This window comes from Podarcis tiliguerta (genome assembly GCF_965153285.1).
Source record: "Podarcis tiliguerta genome assembly, chromosome: 12".
Taxonomy (NCBI): Eukaryota; Metazoa; Chordata; class Lepidosauria; order Squamata; family Lacertidae; genus Podarcis; species Podarcis tiliguerta.
This window is the reverse complement of record NC_139545.1, coordinates 13,081,615-13,098,987: the sequence shown is the minus strand read 5'-3', so window position 1 is coordinate 13,098,987 and position 17,373 is coordinate 13,081,615. Positions and strand designations below refer to the sequence as shown.

The window sequence follows — 17,373 nt, the reverse complement described above, 5'->3', positions numbered from 1 at the left end:
GAAGGGGATGCAAAAGGCACGCTCCTTTTTCTCTCTGAAGCCTTGTGGTTCAAATTCAGCGCCAAATGCAATCCCCACACCTTTCAGCAGGAATTGGATCATGGCACTCCTGAGTGGAACCAATCTCAGTGGCGCCTGCATTCAGCACCGGATTTTAAACAGTGCCAAATGCATGTCCCACTGCAAAGGGACAATCAGGAATGCACTCATGACATCAGGTGAATGACTGCGGGGTGGGGGTGGCCAGCCAAAAACTGCCAAAGGGGCCAAATTGGGCAGCCTGCCTTCTTCTTCTTTATTTCACAAATAGAGCCCAATTTAAACTTGACTTTCCACACCTAGCACATGTATGTACTGTCCTTGCAAGCACACCCTATGTTCCATCTGCATTAGTTGACAGAGGATAATAGAAAGCAACCTGGTATTCTTCTACTGCTCCCTCCCACCGCTCCTCCCAAAATTCATTGCTTCCTCTCACTGGATGCCTCATAAAGTTTGAGCATGCTCATAGGTATACGTTTTCTTCATTGGCATACACATGCACACAGTTTAGGCTCAGCTAATGTTTCGGCTGTTGCTTTTTCCCAACAGGTTTATCTCAAAAAACGTCTTTTACCACTTATCTGTTCAGCGCCCAGTGATCTACGATGGAAGTGATTCTCCAGATCCTTGAATGTAATATTTATATACTGTATGTTTTCAATTTATATTTTTAAGAGACACTATTATTTATATACACATAAGCACTAAAATCAAAGATGTGTTGGGAGCCCCCATAAGAGTCATGCAATAATTCTGAAACCACATGTAAGTGTAGATATAAAGGAACGTAACTTTCAATAATGATTCTGGACTGCAGGTGCTTGTTCAAAAGCCATTTTGTTTATTTAAACAACCTAAGCTATGCAACGCTGCATTTGATGCAAAATTGTTCATAATCCGGATACGCATTGTAAAAAGGGCTAAGAAACAGGACATCTTCTTTTGATTTATTCAGGGCCAACCAAGATGTGATGTTTCTTATATAGTTTGGTTCCCTATTGCGTTTTCTTTACTTTAACCAATAGGTAGTGGTGAGAGCAAGGGAGACAGATCAGGACCATGGAATGGGGGAGGGTAAGGTTTAACCCTTTGTTTTCACTGTGGTCCCAATAAGAATCTCCACACACACATATGTGCTAGCTATTTTCATAATGAGAAGAAAACCTACGCCGGAAGCGTATATATATAACTATTTTTATATGTTGCTGCTTCTGCGTCTCATTTTTAAAAAAAAAAATGCTGCAAAGGAATGAAATTCAAATTCAATTCTGCAAAATCGTAGTATCTTTTAACATGGGCAGATTTAATAATAATAATAATAAATTTTATTTATATCCCGCCCTCCCCAGCCGAAGCCGGGCTCAGGGCGGCTAACAACAATCAAATAATCCAACAATCAAATAATCCAACATTCTAAAAACATTTCATTATAAAAATTAATTAAAATCAAATTAATGGCAACCGTTAAGCAAAATTCTGTGCAGGTTGACAGAGGAGGGAGTCAGGCTGGGCCCTGACCAAAGGCCTGGTGGAACAGCTCTGTCTTGCAGGCCTTGCGGAAAGATGTCAGGTCCCGCAGGGCCCTAGTCTCTGGTGACAGAGCGTTCCACCAGATTGGAGCCGCAACCGAGAAAGCCCTGGCTCTAGTTGAGGCCAGTCAACCTTTCTATGCAGGAAGAAAGTGATTAGACAGATTTTGTTGCTGTTTGATCACATACTACACATGGCAGGAAAATGACTCTAGATGACGTGCCTAGTTAACTTGTTTGCAGTCTTCATAAAAGTCTGCTTACATTAATCTGTGCCTTAATGAGGAAATTCACCTGCTTGATCTTGGTCCTTTGTGGTAAAGGTAATTTTGTAAGTTCATTGGTCCTTGAAGCCTAAATGTGTCGTGTGGAAGTGACCTACATTGATTTCAGTGAGAGAAACTATTTCCCACTGATGCATGTAGCAGAAGCCAGCTTTGGGAATTAGTAAAAGGAAACCCTTACTTTTAAACCGCAGCATATTCACAAGCAGTTTCTTTTCCTAAATTCATTTTACCATTTCATAATTTAGTAAAAATCTATCCAGTAATAGTGCATCATATGGCCATGAGAATCATATCTGCAGAATATTTCCTTAAAGCACTTGTTTTTATAAATTGACACAATTTTTAGTTTCTATTTTTTAAGTGAAGAATAAAAACAAGTCTCAACATGACTACCTCCCATACTGACAAAACTTTGTGTAATACTACCAAGAGACAACAAGCACTACCTTAGCCTAATTCTAAAACTATGAATGCTTAAAATCAACAAACTCAAAAGTTGCACCAGCGTTTTATTTTGCCACTGCTGGCCAAATACACTGATGACAGCAATAGACAGAGGAATATGAACCATACGGATACAAGATGTATAGTAATAATTTCACCTAACTGCAAGAGTAGAAGGAAGTGTGGGGTGGATGCTTTAAGATATGGCACTACATATAAAATTGGTCAGACATGGAAATCACTGAAATAACAGCCAGTTAATTATTTCAACTATTCTTGCATCAGGAGCAGTTCAAATAGGAACTGCTGATACAAAAGACAAAAAATGCCTGAGTTTGAATCCTAGATAAATCTACTGAAAAAGTAAGTTCTATTGATTTAATGGTGCTTATTCCCAGGTGAGCATAGGATTGCAGTTTACAAATATTTTGTGTCTGAAAATAAGTGAGAATAACTTGAGAACTTTAAACATTGCTTTATTTCATAGATATTTTCAGGGAAACACAAAATGCTTTCCTTCTATTTTTGTAAGAAGCAAGCTACTCCCCACCCCATTTCCCCCCAAAGTAACTTTTTTGGAAACTTTTTCTGGCAAGAATTATCATAGGAATGAAGGCATTCCTGCCATAGATAATCAGTATTGATGAATTTATTATTGCCTACAGTAGATTTTGAAAAATTTGGACACTTCCTTCTGAACACTATTAAACTGCAGTGCCAAGGTCAATGTTTCTATGACAATAGGGGAACTATGGATATGTAATGAAATTTGTGAAAAAACTAAGTAGAGGGAGGTACCTTATTAAGGAATTATTTGTATGATCTAGATAAGACCTTCTACGTTACAACAGCCAGGATATTTAGGACTGGGCCCTACTTGAGATTGCCTAACACGTCTGTTAAGCCTAGTATCTCTTCCCCATGCTGAAACTTTAAGAAAGTGTGCAATATGTGCTGTAGGAAAGACTTAAGCTGTTTTACTCTCTAGATTCCTTCAATTAAGAGAACAACCAATTAAAAAAAAGGTTTTTGCATCTGTAAATGTTTTGGCATCCTGTCTAGTCCTTTAAAAAAAAAGGAATGAATTAAGACTAAGTTAGTTGCAGTTGCTTCCAACTGAAATCAGTGGAACTTAAGTCATTACTAACTTTTCACACTGTTTTCAATTAGACATATGTGCAACTAATTTAGATTGAATCCAACTCAATGATTCATGGTGGGGAAAGGAGAAAGGAGCTAAATTGTCTGGGGATGAAAGTTACTATATCACATTGCCAGCTATTCTCCTGCTTCACATCTTTACTATCCCCTTATGTACAGTACTTGTTCTGTCAGTTAAGGCTGTGTGATACAGGAATAGCTAAATAGTTAAATTGTATGGCAACATTATGCAAATACTTGTGCAGATTTGGGTGGTGGGCTATATCAGTGCCACAGAAAAGCAGTGGTGGTGTTCATTATACAACTCCCCTCTTCTATGTATATTGCAGGTATAGTTTCATACAGATCTGTGCGATGCCTGACACGGTTGAGATGAAATTGTAGAAGGAAATGAAAAAGTAGAAGCAATATGGTATATATTGTGCATTTGCCATTTCATTATTGAATGGTGTTATTATTTAAGGGCTAGGGGTGTATTGTTTTGAATTGAGAAGCATTGCGAATTTAATGTTAAAAGTTGAAATGCTGTTTGCCATGGACTGTGCAATATAAAATGGATTTTGAACTGAAATCCACTTAATATTTTAGCTCTGGTTTTCCATTCTATTTTGCTGTGGTTTGGGGATAGAATGCTTTTTTAAATGTTCTTTGTATTTTAAATTAATATGAAAGGGATACTGTCAAATGCTATATTTCAGATTTATGACTTTGAATATACATAATTGTTTGAAGAACAAGACATCTGTTATTTGTATTTACTTTATAGCTTTGGTTTCCAGTTACTATGTTTTTCAACTGAGGGTTGAATCCAGAGAACCTTTACCCTACAGAGGACCTTTCTCCCTCTGAGAAACTTGATTCCTTCTTCAGAAGAAACTTCTCTGGATTCAAACCCAAGAATATTTGTTTCGTGGTGCTCACTGAAAGCTCATCAGCATAAATGAGAACACATACTTGCTGCATTTCATTTCAGTTTGTTCCTCATACCAATACCAGTCTTTACACATTTCTCTGACCCATTGCAAGCTCAATTATGTCTCCCCAAGCCTTAACATTGCACTTACACACATGCACGAATGCATCCAATAGGAGCTTTGATGTGGTACCACAAACCAAACATGAGATGATGTCATGTCCAAGCTTCTATAAGGTCAGAAAGAACTCTCAGCTCAGCTCAGAGTATTGGAAGCCTCATTTAGAGGTGAAGCCTAAAATTGTCCCCAGGCCCCTGACAGCGGTATCACCTTTGGATCATGAGCAGAGAAGCCCATCCAGATGCTGCCGCCGCCTCCAGAGTTTTGGCAAAAGGGAATGAAGTCGTTCACAGTTCTATTTAAACTTTTCAAAATAGAACTTTACAGTTCATCTCACCATCTCTAGGCTGAGCATAGGCAAAATACATAAAACAGAAAGTAAATTATGTAGCTGCACTATCATACGTAAAGGTTATCCCCCCAAAACCATAGCCCAAACAATTCCCAATAAATCACTTTGTGAAGGTAAAGATGCTGAAAATGGAAGCTACACAATAGTTCAGTTCATCACCCCGGGCAAACGTTGTGGCTGATGAATAACTGGTTGTTATTTATGCATGTCTATCATAAATCTTAGCAATCCATTTTTATTTATTAGTGGCAATGCTCATTTACTGTGTTGCAGTATCGCTAATAACAAACCACATTTCAGCTATTTACAAGTCTCTTTAGGTATGGTCCTGGAAATAAAGTTTTAATACTATGCACACTTACCAAGGAGTAAGCCACACTGAACAGAATGGAACTTCTGAGTAAACATGCAGAGGACTGTAAACCAAATATTGTATCTCTTTAGTAATGTATTTGCTTGTATAGTAGGATCTACCATACTAACAAGGTTTGCAGAGGCAGGTTTACCTGCACAAAGAACAAAACAGAATTTAGCTGGGGTTTGGTTTGGTTTTCAAAAATTTTGGCCATTTGTGTTTCTCTACTTATTAATGAAGATTGGTTTATTAACCTGAAAGCTGCTATGTACAAAAAAGAGAGGGGGGGGGGGGAGAGAGGCTCCGTAAAGAAAGCAAAATTGACCAGCGACAGCATTCAATTGGATATTTTGCTTTGTAATTGAAATCAGTGTGGATTTATTTATTTATTTAAATTTTTTTAAAAACTGTACCTGCAAAAATATATTGTGCACTGGAATGACACCAAACCTCAACTGATCTAACACAGGCCAAACCTCCCCCCCCCCCCCCAATGTCTGTACATTTTATATCTGTACATTTGTATGGATGCAGATGGTTTTTGTACTAGAATGTTTCTTGATGCCTTTTATGCTCAGGAACTAAATAAAATATCTCTTGTCATTGAAAGTGAATGACATTTTACAAAATTAGTAATCAGTTATATGTAGGGTTGCAGGATCTCCTGCGTCACAGGCCAATATTCTGAAAATTCAGGACAGAGATCTGGCAGTCCTAGCAATATCACCAACAGGGAAATTTGCAATGCTAATGAATCTGGTTATCTCACGGGACTGTAGTTTAAAAATGAAATACAATTTTATCAAGGTGATTTTTTTTTAATGGTTCAAATGTTCGCTGTATGACCTATTTATTGAATATTTACATACTGCAATAACGTGTGCATACTGCACGTATTGCAATAATGTGTGCATATTGTACTTATATTATACCATTACATACCTATGCAACCTTGAAAACTGGAACAGATCTGCTGCCCACCTCTTTCCCTGGTTTGCGCCTTGTGATGGCATAATAAATAGGGCAGTATGATTTGTGAGGGTATGTTTATCTTTCCAAGTGTTTGGTTTTTGTAACCCTGTTTTGTAACATAATTCAATTAAGGAACCTAAAGGCAAGGGGCAAAAAGCTTTCCCCTCTCCCAAATACATACAGCGGCAGCTGAATTTTACTCCAGTGTCCTCCAGATGAAGGGCCGAATAATAATAATAATAATAATAATAATAATAATTAATAATAATTTTATTTATACCCCGCCCTCCCCAGCCAAGGCCGGGCTCAGGGCGGCTAACAACCAATAATAAAATCAAGTTGAATGAATACAACTTCAAAACAAGATTAAAAAAATTAATAATAATACAAATTTAATAAATAACAGTATTTACGCAGAGAGAGAATAAACGACATGCTTACACTAAATAAAACCTGAATTAGAGCATGCATCCCTCTTGTTTTTATTTTTTTAAAGGGGGGGCTACAACCGCCCAGAAATAAAAGTCACGTTAAAACCCCGGATTTCTCCCCCGCCCTATGGGAGAAATAAGCAAGAAGGCAGCTCAGTCTCCGACGTTAGAGCCGTCTTTCGAACGTCCCGCGCTGCCTTCCAACTGCTCCGCCCCCGCCGGACGTTCAAATCCTAACGGCCGTTCCGCGCGCCTCAACTTCCGGCCTCGCGACGGTTTCCTCCCCCCTCCTCTTCCGCCAACGGCATTCCGAAGGAGGGGGTCGCGAGCCTCCTGGCTCCGTCGCTATGGCAACCGCCGCGCTGTAAACCGTCGCCGCTTTGCCTCAGGGCCGCCGCCGGTTCGTCATGGTGAGCAACCGGCGCGCTACCTCAGCCTCGCCCCGCTTCTTCTTCTGCCCCCTCACGCAACGCCTAGCTACCCTCAAGCTTCCCGAGAAGGGAGAAACGAGGCCGTGGCGTCTCCTGCCCCCCCCCGCCCAAAGTGTGGCGCCACCTTCGCCTGAGAGAGGCCTAAGCAGCCTGGGCTTTTCCTCGCTCCTCACCCCCCAACGCACCCACCCACCCGGGTATAGAAATTGGGGGTCCATCCTGACTGAGGGAGCCTGAGCCTCCCTCCGTGATTCGCGGTCCCCAAAAGCACGCCGGCCTTGATCCTTCAGACGCCGCCTCCTCACCCCGCCCCCTTTCGTGTAGGACGGAGGGGCTTAAAACACAATTTGGGACCTGTATTTTTATGCTCGTTTGTTTTGCCCTATCCACATACACAACCCCGCGCCCGCCTTCTCCCAATAGTTCGTTGCCACAAATAGAGCTCCTTTTGCCTACTGTATAGGGAAGCCTTTTAATGTGCAAGGTTTTCTGATGTTTTTATATACATCATATGCATCCTGCATTTATATGCATCATTTTACATATCTTTTTTGGGGGGTATTATTGGGTTATTATTCTTATTTTGATTTTATATATTGTGATCTTTTCTGTGAACCGCCCTGAGACCTCTGGGTAGAGGGCGGTATATAAATTAAATAAACAAACAAACAAACATTGGGAGCCGCTCAGAGTGGCTCTGGCAACCTAGTCAGATGGGCAGGGTATCAATAAAATAACAACAACCACCACCTTGCAGGACAGATAAATGTACCGGTATTTCTGCACAGCTTTTAAGTGGGAGAGAGGCCCACTGAGTTGAGCTTGCTTTAGCATGTATTTTTTTTTATTAAAAGCTTTTCATAGTACACTGCGATATAGAAAACTAATGTAAATAAAAAACAGAAACAGCTACAAAAAAATACAAATAGAATAAATAATACACGGAGTCCTCTCACCATGGAAAACCCAACATTTCCTTGCCTCCAACCCAGGGTCCTCCATCAACCATCTACCACCCATGACGGCTTGCTTTCAAATAAATGCACATAAGAGATTGTAGGGTCATGAGGGTGAGAATTGGGGACCAAGACCAAATGACTTATTGCTATGTGTTTTGGGTGTTTCCTTGGTTGGTTGGTTGGTTTGGTTGAACCTCTGTAGTGCAATGGGTCAGTGTGTCTAGCTCTTAACCGGAGGATTGGTGGTTCATACCCACCACCACTATGGAATGACTGTGGGCAGGATTCCTGTGTTGTAGGGGATTGGACTAGATGACCCTCAGGATCCCATCCAACCCCATTATTCTATTACTATTCTTGTTTCTTTCTCAACAATATATGGGACCTGTCACCTGTACAATAGCTCTTGCTCTGAGTTTTAATCAATTCATTAGCAGGAAATCCAAATACGATACTTTATTGATATGAGCTTCATTGCTCTTTTTATTCTCGTTGCAGGCAGAGCTGGGTCTGAATGAGCAACACCAGAATGAAGTTATCAACTACATGCGATTTGCACGCTCCAAGCGTGGCCAGCGTCTTAAGACAGTAGACTCTTGTTTTCAGGACCTGAAGGAAAGCAGGTACCATGAGGATGGAATACCTGTAATACAAATGTAAACACAAATAAAACCAATATTAGGTGTCATTCCTTAAAAAAACTATGGGAAGTAACATATTCCAGATGTCAGGCAGCCATGTTTGCTTGCTGATACTTATGTAGAAAGCAGGATCGTCCCACTTTTGGGACGATGGGCATAATTTGGAAGTGCTCAGTCTAGTGATGAGCTATAGCATTTGACCAGTTTGCCAGTCATCTTACTAGAAAAATAAATAGTCATATAATATTTCAAGGTCTTGTAATACTGCTGAAGCTTTGGGTTGTTAGCACGGTTGTTGTTTTTTAATTCTGTTTTGTGGGCTTTTCTGTTTAGGCTGGTGGAAGACACATATACTATTGATGAAGTGACAGATATACTGGATGGCTTGCAGACTGTGGTACACAGTGAGGTGGAGTCAGAACTTATTAACACAGCCTATACCAATGTATTACTTCTTCGCCAGATTTTTTTCCAAGCAGAGAAGTGGTATCTTAAACTGCAGACTGACATTTCTGAGCTGGAAAATAGGTAAAATACTATAAAGAGAATTACTAATAAGGTCTTTCCCACCACAGTAGTTTCATAAATGGCAGTTTATAGCATAATACTGTTCATGCAGAAGTATCAGTGAATTCATCGGAGGTTACTGCCTGGTAAGTTTGCAGCCTTAGTCTCAAAATGATTGGGGTTTTTTAATCTAAGAAGTGATTGTTTTGTCTTCATTAAAAAAGGTTCTGTCTTGGCATAGTTTTTACATGTAAGACTTCAGGGCTAATTCTTTCATTTTCTAACTTTTCATTGCTTTATGAATTAGAGAATATAACTTGGTGTTCAGTAGAATTGCTTGACTAAAATATTTTCTATTCTTTTTCAAGAGACTTACTAGAGCAAGTTGCAGAGTTTGAAAAGTCAGAATTTACATCTTCAAATAAGAAGGTATGTGTCTATTTCTAAAACTCACCAGATGAGGCTGTGAGGGTTTTGTGTGTGGTTCTTGTTTAAGGGGAAAGGTAACAGTAAAGAAAGTTCTTGCAACTAGTGAGCACCCCTGCTGAACACAACATGTGAGACCTTTGCCCTGAGTAAGGGAAGGAAGATTTTCTCATGCCGTGCTGTTCTTGGAGCAAGCATCAGCTCTGAGAGAGTTTAGTACTGCTTTTGCCTGCTCCAAAGCTTGATGTCCTGTGGAGGTCACTGTCAGTCAGCTCTTCAGGGTGCAGAGAGTGGACAGGCTGACCCAGTTACCCAGCAAGCTAGGGAGAAAGCAGTGACAGCCCAGTTGTGGATGGGATGGAGAGGAAGGGGTTCTTTTCATGACTGGAAGACCAGCTGAGGCAATGTCAGCCCAAGGTAGCAGACTTTTTAGGAGTGTAGGAATCCCCTTTTTGATCGCTACACCCCTCTTCTCTGATTACTCTAGCATGCACAGAGAATATGATTAAGGGCTCAGTGACAACCACAATTTTAAAAAGACATTTGAAGGCAACTATGTGATTTGTAAAAGACATCTGAAGGCAGCCCTGTTCAGGGAAGGTTTTAGTGTTTGGTGCTGTATTGTGTTTTTACTATTTTTGTTGGGAGTCGCCCAGAGTGACAGGGGCAACCCAGTCAGATGAGCCGTATACAAAGATGTTATGGACTACAATGCCCATCATCCCTAAACATTGGCTGCACTGGGTGGGGCTGATGGGAGTTGTAGTTCAAAACATCTGGAGGGCGCCATATTTGCTACAAAATGATTAGTCTTCTGGCCAAAGTATGGAAAGGCTGGAGCAGTAATTGCTATTATAATGCTTGTTAGAAAGAAAATGTTTAATTGAGTACTCTGTAACATTTTTGTGCCTACTGTAGCCTAATCCAGAGTTGGTGAAGCCTAAACTTACTCCATTGCATGAAGGAGCATCAGAATTATTGAACAAGGTAAAACTTGGTTTTTGTGATATTTATGGTGGTTCATTGTTGGTTCAACTGAACCTGCTTTATATTATTTCAAACTGTTTAGAAGTTACTGAAGTCCCCATAGCCTCTTCTTAGCTTCATAAGGTGTATGTGTCAGTGGAGTGAAATGGTGTGTGTAATCAAAAGAAACGTGAGGGAGGGGACAGGAAAATATCTTTAAAGGCGAAGCTTCTGTCAGAAAAGAGCTTGAAGCTATGTCTTCAGAAATGGAAGCTGAGAACTAGAGGGTGTGCACAGAGCAATCAAGATTAATGCATTTCTACCCCAAATTAAAGTGAGAACATTTCCCTGCCACCACCAGCCTTTAATGATTCCTTTAGATTCAGTTACTTTCATCGTTCCTCATTCTGTGGTGCCTCAACAGCTGCCTGGGGAAACAGGAATGTTAATTAGTTGTGGATCCCACTTTTCATGCTAGTTTAATTTTCTGTACAGCTTCTATTTTTCAAATAAAGCAGGAACAAAGTACAGTATAGCAAAACCTAGTAACTTTCTTGGTCTCACATAGGCATACATTTTTTTTCTAGTCTGAAAAACATTTCTGTGTGCTAGGCATGATGTATTTAGGGTTTGGTCAAGAGCAAGCTAATTTTTTAATTGTTCACAGGAAATAGCAAGACTCCAAGAGGAAAATGAAAAATTGAAGACTAGATTAAAGACCATAGAAGGGCATGTAAGTTTGCTTGAGATGTTGGTATATGTGTATCAAAAGAGTAGTAATTCGATTACTTTTCTAAAAATATGTTCTGAATGTTGTTTTCAATCTTTTCCAGGCTACAAGTGCACTGGATGAAAAATCAAAGTTAGAAAAGGCTCTACGTGAGCTACAAATTGCCCAGGGAGATCAAAAGGTTTTCACATCATTTCTATTGAATATTGCTGTTTTGATAAAATTACTCCATGTAGATTATTTTAGTAAATTTTCAGAGATATTCTTGTTAATCTTATTTATCCAGATGCGATCATATGTAATGCTGTTTTAAAACCAAATTTGAAGAATTATACCAATAAAACAAGTTTGGCATTGCAAAATAAGAATTTCTCTTTGAGTAAGGTAAAATCCTAAATTTGAGGCAGGCTTTAAATTTTCTTTCATACACCTTTTTCATTGTTATAATTCACATTTCTTGTTTTGTTTTGCTTTCTAATACGGTTTGTGGTATGTATTTGATTTCTCATTTCTAAGCATTTCAGCACTTTGCTAAAGGGTTTACACTTATACTAAACTATGGTGCATCTGCTATTGTCAATTTAAAAGTGTTTTAATCAATTCTCTAATTCTGAAAATCCTTTCTATGTTTACTCAAAAGTACCCATTGATTTCAGACAGGCTTTATGTAAGTTTTCAATAAGTTCAGAAAAATTATATGCATGCTTACTTGGAAGAACATTGCTGCCTCCTTGCCAAAATCCAGTGTCTCGTTTACCTGGCTATGGGAAGGCAACACAAGAGTTGGGTGGGGGTGTCAAATTTTGGTCTCACCCCCTCTACCCCACGCAACAGGGCAGCGTGTGACTTACGGGTTCTATGTCAAAGTACTCTTGTGGCCCACTTGGTATGAAAAGTTGGGCCACCCTGAGCTATGTTATTAAAATAAACAGAGTACTCATAGTGTCCAGGCACTCTTTTAAGTCACCCTGGCAAGAAGGGACTTGTTTTTAGGCAACATTGTACATGTTAAGTATACCATTATTTTCTGCATTGCTTTCCAGAATTAAGATTGTACTATGCCTACTATGTCAGCTCCATTTCAGAGTTCTATCTTTGATTTTTAAGTAATGGCATAAAGTTACTGCTTTTATCATCCACCTCCTGTTCTGGAAAAAACGAGGCTGAGCTGATGTCTGAACTAGAATGCCTCCAGCTGATCATTAGAAGAACTCTATAATTAAGAAATAGTGCCATGAATTTTCTTTTTTTTCTTCTCCTCCCTTCTGTTCCCTTTTTCTTTTGCGTTCAAGGGCAGTTACTTTCATACATTTGTAAGATGCTTTGGGAACCTTTTTGCTTAATAATTGAAATAGAGAAATAAGCTCATTGTATATATTTTTATCATTTGAAACTTTAGATTTTTAGAGAGAACAATTGTTTACTCTTGTAACCAATGGTCATGCATTTATTTAATTAAATCATGAATATATATTTTCTTTTTTCAGTTTAACCCAACTCAGGATATTAGTGAGTTAGAAAATACTATGGCTGATCTGAAGTGCAAACTTGAAAAGACTTTGCAAGACAGTACTGCAAGCCAAAAATCATTGGAGGAGAATTTGGTAACAACAAAGCATGACCTTCTTAAGGTTCAGGACCAGTTGGCTATGGCTGAAAAGGTTAGTTTTTATTCTGTTGAATAGTTATAGTCATTACCACCTTCCTTAACACCTGTAACATAAGGCATTGATAAAAGTGCACAAGCTTTTTCTGAAGCAGAATATTGTTATGGCACATATACACAGGGGCAGTAACTCAGATCCAGTGTTTCTGTGCATGCAGTTGACACATGAGGGTCCACACATGTTTTTCCCCAGCACCATATTAATTGGTGTTCTGCTGCTTGCCATCAACACCTGTGGGCACAGCTTGACAGAAAATACCTCAAATGTGAGTTTTTCAACCCTCTTCCCCCAGTTTTCCTGCAAGGTTAAACTGCAGTTTGCTTGCTCTTTTTAAAAATACATATTTTTGTGCAATTCTGATTTACAGAATTGTAAAAGATCTGTAGATCTTTAAATAAAAACAAACTAGGACTACTTAGTGCTCTGAGTGTACAGTGTGCTTGTACAACATCTGAGAGCAAGAGGCGGCAGGGTGCCTTCCTGCTGCAAAGGAAACACTGGCTGTTTTGTTTTTCAATCTCTCTGAGAGCTCCATGCAGCAGGAAGACTGTTGGAGCGGTTTGAAAATACAGCGAAAGGAGGCTCAGGGTTGATTGGATTCCTTTCCCCACCCCTCAGCAACATAATCAGATCCAGGATGCTTTATGCTGAAGCTGAATATCAATTGGAGAAGTCTGGGAAAGAAGAATTATATTAGTTTACAGATGTTTGGCACACGTGTACATGCTCCACTCAGAGCATTGAGCAATCCCAAACATTTATTTTTGTTTTTGTAGGTTGCTCATGTAAGGAGCAACAAGAAGTAGAGGCAATAGAGGTCACCTACTAAAATGTCACTACCCATGTGACATACCACTCAGCCAGCCAAACAAATGCTTTAAGGGGTTTTTAAGTGAGAGTTGTTAAATACATAAACAGTGTCTATTTCACTTTTAAAAATAACAAAGTAAATATATTGGTCATTTCAAATTAACAGGAATTGGAAAAGAAGTTCCAACAAACAACTGCCTACCGCAATATGAAAGAGATTCTCTCCAAGAAGAATGAACAGATAAAGGAATTACGAAAGAAGCTTTCAAAGTAAGCAGTGTTCTTTCATTTCTCCTCTCAGCGTGTGGTTTGTATGGTAATGTTTGCTTTTGCAAAACTTTTAAGAGCTACATACTTCCATTATCTGAAAACAGGTTGGGCCCCAGTGAGCTTGCTTCTGATGCACTTGAACACTTGGGACTAGCTCAGTAAAAATGTATTCCTTTTTCTTTAAAATGCTGACCTTCATGCCATAGTACAAATGACATCAGAAACCCCAACATTTTCAAAACCTGTTTGCCAGTCAACGCAAATTACTGCTGTGTCTGAAACAAGGGTAAAGCTGCCTTGGACATTCAGATCTAGCTGCAAAGTTCTTTGGATCACAGCCTGAGATCCTGATGTTCTTTCTACAACTTAGGCAGTGAGAACCCATAAACATGCATACCACAAGAGATGGTCCTTACTGAAGTGCTGCAGAAAGGAGACGAGTAGCTCCTTCTGTTGACAAGATACAATGGTGGCAGATTACACTTCAAAAATTTGGTAAGAATACACCAGTAGACAGTGGAGGTGGACACTCGCCTGACGTCTGGTCACCTGTATTGCTGCTGCGTACTGAAACAGGGTTATGTGAGGGCAGCATGGTGCCAGTGTGTTCCTATCTCACTGTCATGTTCCCTTTCATTTACCTGGTATGTAGCAGCAGTGAGGCAACCAAAGGTCAGATGGGTTCTGCCTCCCCACCCCACTATCCACTGCTGCAATACACTTTTCATCTTCCTCCAAATGTGGATATAGAGAGAGCTAAGTAACCCTAGTGTATATCTCGTCACTTAGATATTTAGAGTGTCCATCTGTTTCAGTACTGTTTCACTGAAATTGCACTGCAGAACTGGAATGGAATGGCTCAAATGGAGCTTTCAAATTCATAGGGTTTTGAGCTGCTTGGATAAGGTTTATAAATTCTAGGGTTATGTATTAAGATGGTAAATTATCAGATTATTTTGTAATTCAAAATATATTAGATTATTGGCAACGTCTTACGTGATTATTTAATCATTACCTTCCTATCTTGCCTGTTTATTTTTAAAAAAATATTTTAATCTGTTTTCTTATTTCTTTTTCTTTTAGATACGAACCAGATGATTAAGGTCTGAAGAGCATTTGCTGTGTTAAACTGCCACAAAAAGAAAATGCATAGGATTTTACAAATATGAAATCTATTTTCCCCAATATGTTGGGATTTATGCTTTCTAAGGAGTTTATTGTTTTCTTTTTCTGAAAAAAATGTTTATTGATAGGAAGCCGTAATAGAATTGAGAGCAAAGAAAAGGCCTAGTTTTTATTTCTGTACTTCATGTCTTTGGAATAGCTATCTTGTGGATTGCCTGGAAAACTACAAACATGGAGGTATTAATTCTTGTGAAGTAGAAAGATTTATTTTAAACAAAACCAAAAGTTCAAATTCCAGTTCTTTTCATAAGGACCTATAAGGTGAAGACCCAATGAGTTAAATTCCTGTGATTTACATGCTTCTCAAACATGGCCTTTCTTTTACAATTGTACCAGAAGCAGGTGATTCTCTAAGTAACTTGTTAATTCATACCTGCTATTTATTTTAAAAATTATTAGCTCAGTAGTTTCAAAAGAGCTTCTGCACTAAAGGGAGAAAAACAATCTGTTTGTTATGTGTAGGAAGTGGAAAAGCTAGTGCTCAAATGTTAACTAGTAAAAATATTTTTTTTGTCTTACACATCTAATTGAAATTACACTGTCTTAAATTTCGTTATTATATCACAGATGTAAGGAATCCCATCTCCAATACACCTTCCGTTCATTTCTCTGATGGCTTGCACAGAAACTCTGGACACTCCACACTGAAATCAATAGGTTATATGCAGCAAACAGCCTTTCTGGAATCTGTCCCAGGAAATACATATCACATTCTAGAGGTAAATGTTCAATAGTAGAACAGAAAGTAGAGTTTTTTCCCAAATCTGCTAAGTTGGCAACAGACTAGATGAAACTGTTGTTACTTTTGGGAGTGACAGATCAACCAGTCTTCATCATGCAAGTATTCCAACCTTTTGGGTTCTGTGTATTTGCCAACCATATATTGCTATATATTTTGTCTTCGTTATATATGTTATTAAATTCCTAATTTAATTAAATTCCTAATTAAGGCTAATGAAACTTCTTGCCTCCCAAATCCTGTTTGGTTGTTTTTCAGCAAATACAGAAGGACAAGTTAGGCATTTTTGTATGTAATCTCACAGCAATTTACATCTCTTGACCTTATTCTCTCTTCTAAAAAGCAAACAACCAGTGGATATCTTGAGTGAGATCCCATACTGTAGTGACTTACATGGAAATTCTGCTCATATAAATCAAACACAGGTATGCATATTTGCATAGTTCACCTTTTATGAAATTCAGAATATTTTGGTCAAGGCTGTATAGCAGAAGTAGAGCAACTTTTTCAGCCTGAGAGCTGCATTCCTGCATACACAACCTTCCGGAGGCCACATGGTGGCTCAAAGGCAAAAATGGATGGCTCAATGGATGCGGCTTGCCTTTATACAGTAGGTGACATTATTATTTACCCCATCCCCTTTTTGCTTCATCTTTGGGTAGGAAAACAAAATAGAATGCAAGAGAAGGAATGTGAACTAATAATTTGACAGAGGAACTCTCTGACCAAACTCTGTTTCATAGTAACAGGCTTTGCAGCATCATTATGTGGATTATTCTTTATGGGCATGGTAAATCTTGGTTCTTTTATTTGCTTCAGTGCACTATAATATAAATAAACATTTCATTATAGAGTATCAATGACTGCTGAATAATTACAGCAAAACTAAGTGCATTTTTTTTAAATACCAAGTTTTCTTTCACCAAAGTACAGCCTGTGCTAAAGAGCTACAGACACAATATCCAGTATTACTGGACTAGCACAATAATCTTAAATTGCAGTGGTTGTTTTTTTCTATTATGAAATGTAGTTTTAAATCTTGATTATTTGCATCCCCTCTCTTTACATTAAGTTAACAAATAAACATTCTATTTAATTGATAGGAGGGGCTGAAAAGAACTTTCTAGAGTGTTTCCTAAGAATTTTGTTTAGCAAGTAACAACCAGAGGGAGAAATAGATGAAGGATATAATGTAAGAGGCAAGGATGAAAGCAAAGTATTTGGGAGGAGGGAGAAACTCTGTATCTAACAAAGTGTCCATCTAGTTTAACCTCTTGGTTCTAGGATCAGCCTTTCTCAACCTTGAGTCCCCAGATGTTGAACTACAACTCCCATCATCCCTAGCTAGCAAGGCCAGAGCTCAGGGATGATGGGGGTTGTAGTCCAACAACATCTGGGGACCCAAGGTTGAGAAACATTGCCTCCAGAAAGCCCA

At 38.8% G+C, this 17,373-nt stretch overlaps 3 protein-coding genes and 1 long non-coding RNA gene across 8 annotated transcripts in view; 3 read left to right on the top strand and 1 right to left on the bottom strand.

Annotated features, from left to right (window-relative positions):
* The window catches only part of FYCO1 (FYVE and coiled-coil domain autophagy adaptor 1), a 69,144-nt gene extending 64,944 nt beyond the window's left edge, over window positions 1-4,200 (top strand). For all 3 annotated transcript variants that reach the window (XM_083404645.1, XM_083404644.1, XM_083404646.1), the window contains 2 exons: window positions 592-1,323; window positions 1,678-4,200. In XM_083404645.1, coding sequence (XP_083260771.1) covers window positions 592-673 — 82 coding nt within the window. In that variant the 3' untranslated portion in view covers window positions 674-1,323; window positions 1,678-4,200. The remainder of the gene's footprint in view (window positions 1-591; window positions 1,324-1,677) is intronic.
* LOC310660526 lies at window positions 2,188-6,725 on the bottom strand. Its single transcript, XR_014503479.1, has 2 exons — window positions 6,618-6,725; window positions 2,188-4,844 (listed from the first exon to the last, which is right to left on the bottom strand). It is a non-coding gene; the product is annotated as an uncharacterized lncRNA (long non-coding RNA).
* Window positions 6,726-6,875: 150 nt separating this feature from the next.
* LZTFL1 (leucine zipper transcription factor like 1) lies at window positions 6,876-16,159 on the top strand. Of its 2 annotated transcripts, none has more exons than XM_083405166.1 (10): window positions 6,876-7,017; window positions 8,496-8,620; window positions 8,972-9,166; window positions 9,514-9,574; window positions 10,490-10,558; window positions 11,205-11,270; window positions 11,371-11,448; window positions 12,755-12,928; window positions 13,911-14,014; window positions 15,098-16,159. In XM_083405166.1, the coding sequence occupies exons 1-10, from the start codon at window positions 7,015-7,017 to the stop codon at window positions 15,114-15,116; spliced, it is 894 nt and encodes a 297-aa protein (XP_083261292.1). In that variant the 5' UTR covers window positions 6,876-7,014; the 3' UTR covers window positions 15,117-16,159. The 2 variants fall into 2 exon arrangements, with proteins under 2 accessions (XP_083261292.1, XP_083261293.1); XM_083405167.1 differs by lacking the exon at window positions 6,876-7,017 and adding an exon at window positions 7,282-7,358.
* A 37-nt stretch (window positions 16,160-16,196) lies between these two features.
* SLC6A20 (solute carrier family 6 member 20) overlaps window positions 16,197-17,373 on the top strand; it is a 31,131-nt gene continuing 29,954 nt past the window's right edge. For both annotated transcript variants that reach the window (XM_083404958.1, XM_083404960.1), the window contains exon 1: window positions 16,197-16,363. The gene's annotated coding sequence lies outside the window, so the exon portion shown is untranslated. The remainder of the gene's footprint in view (window positions 16,364-17,373) is intronic.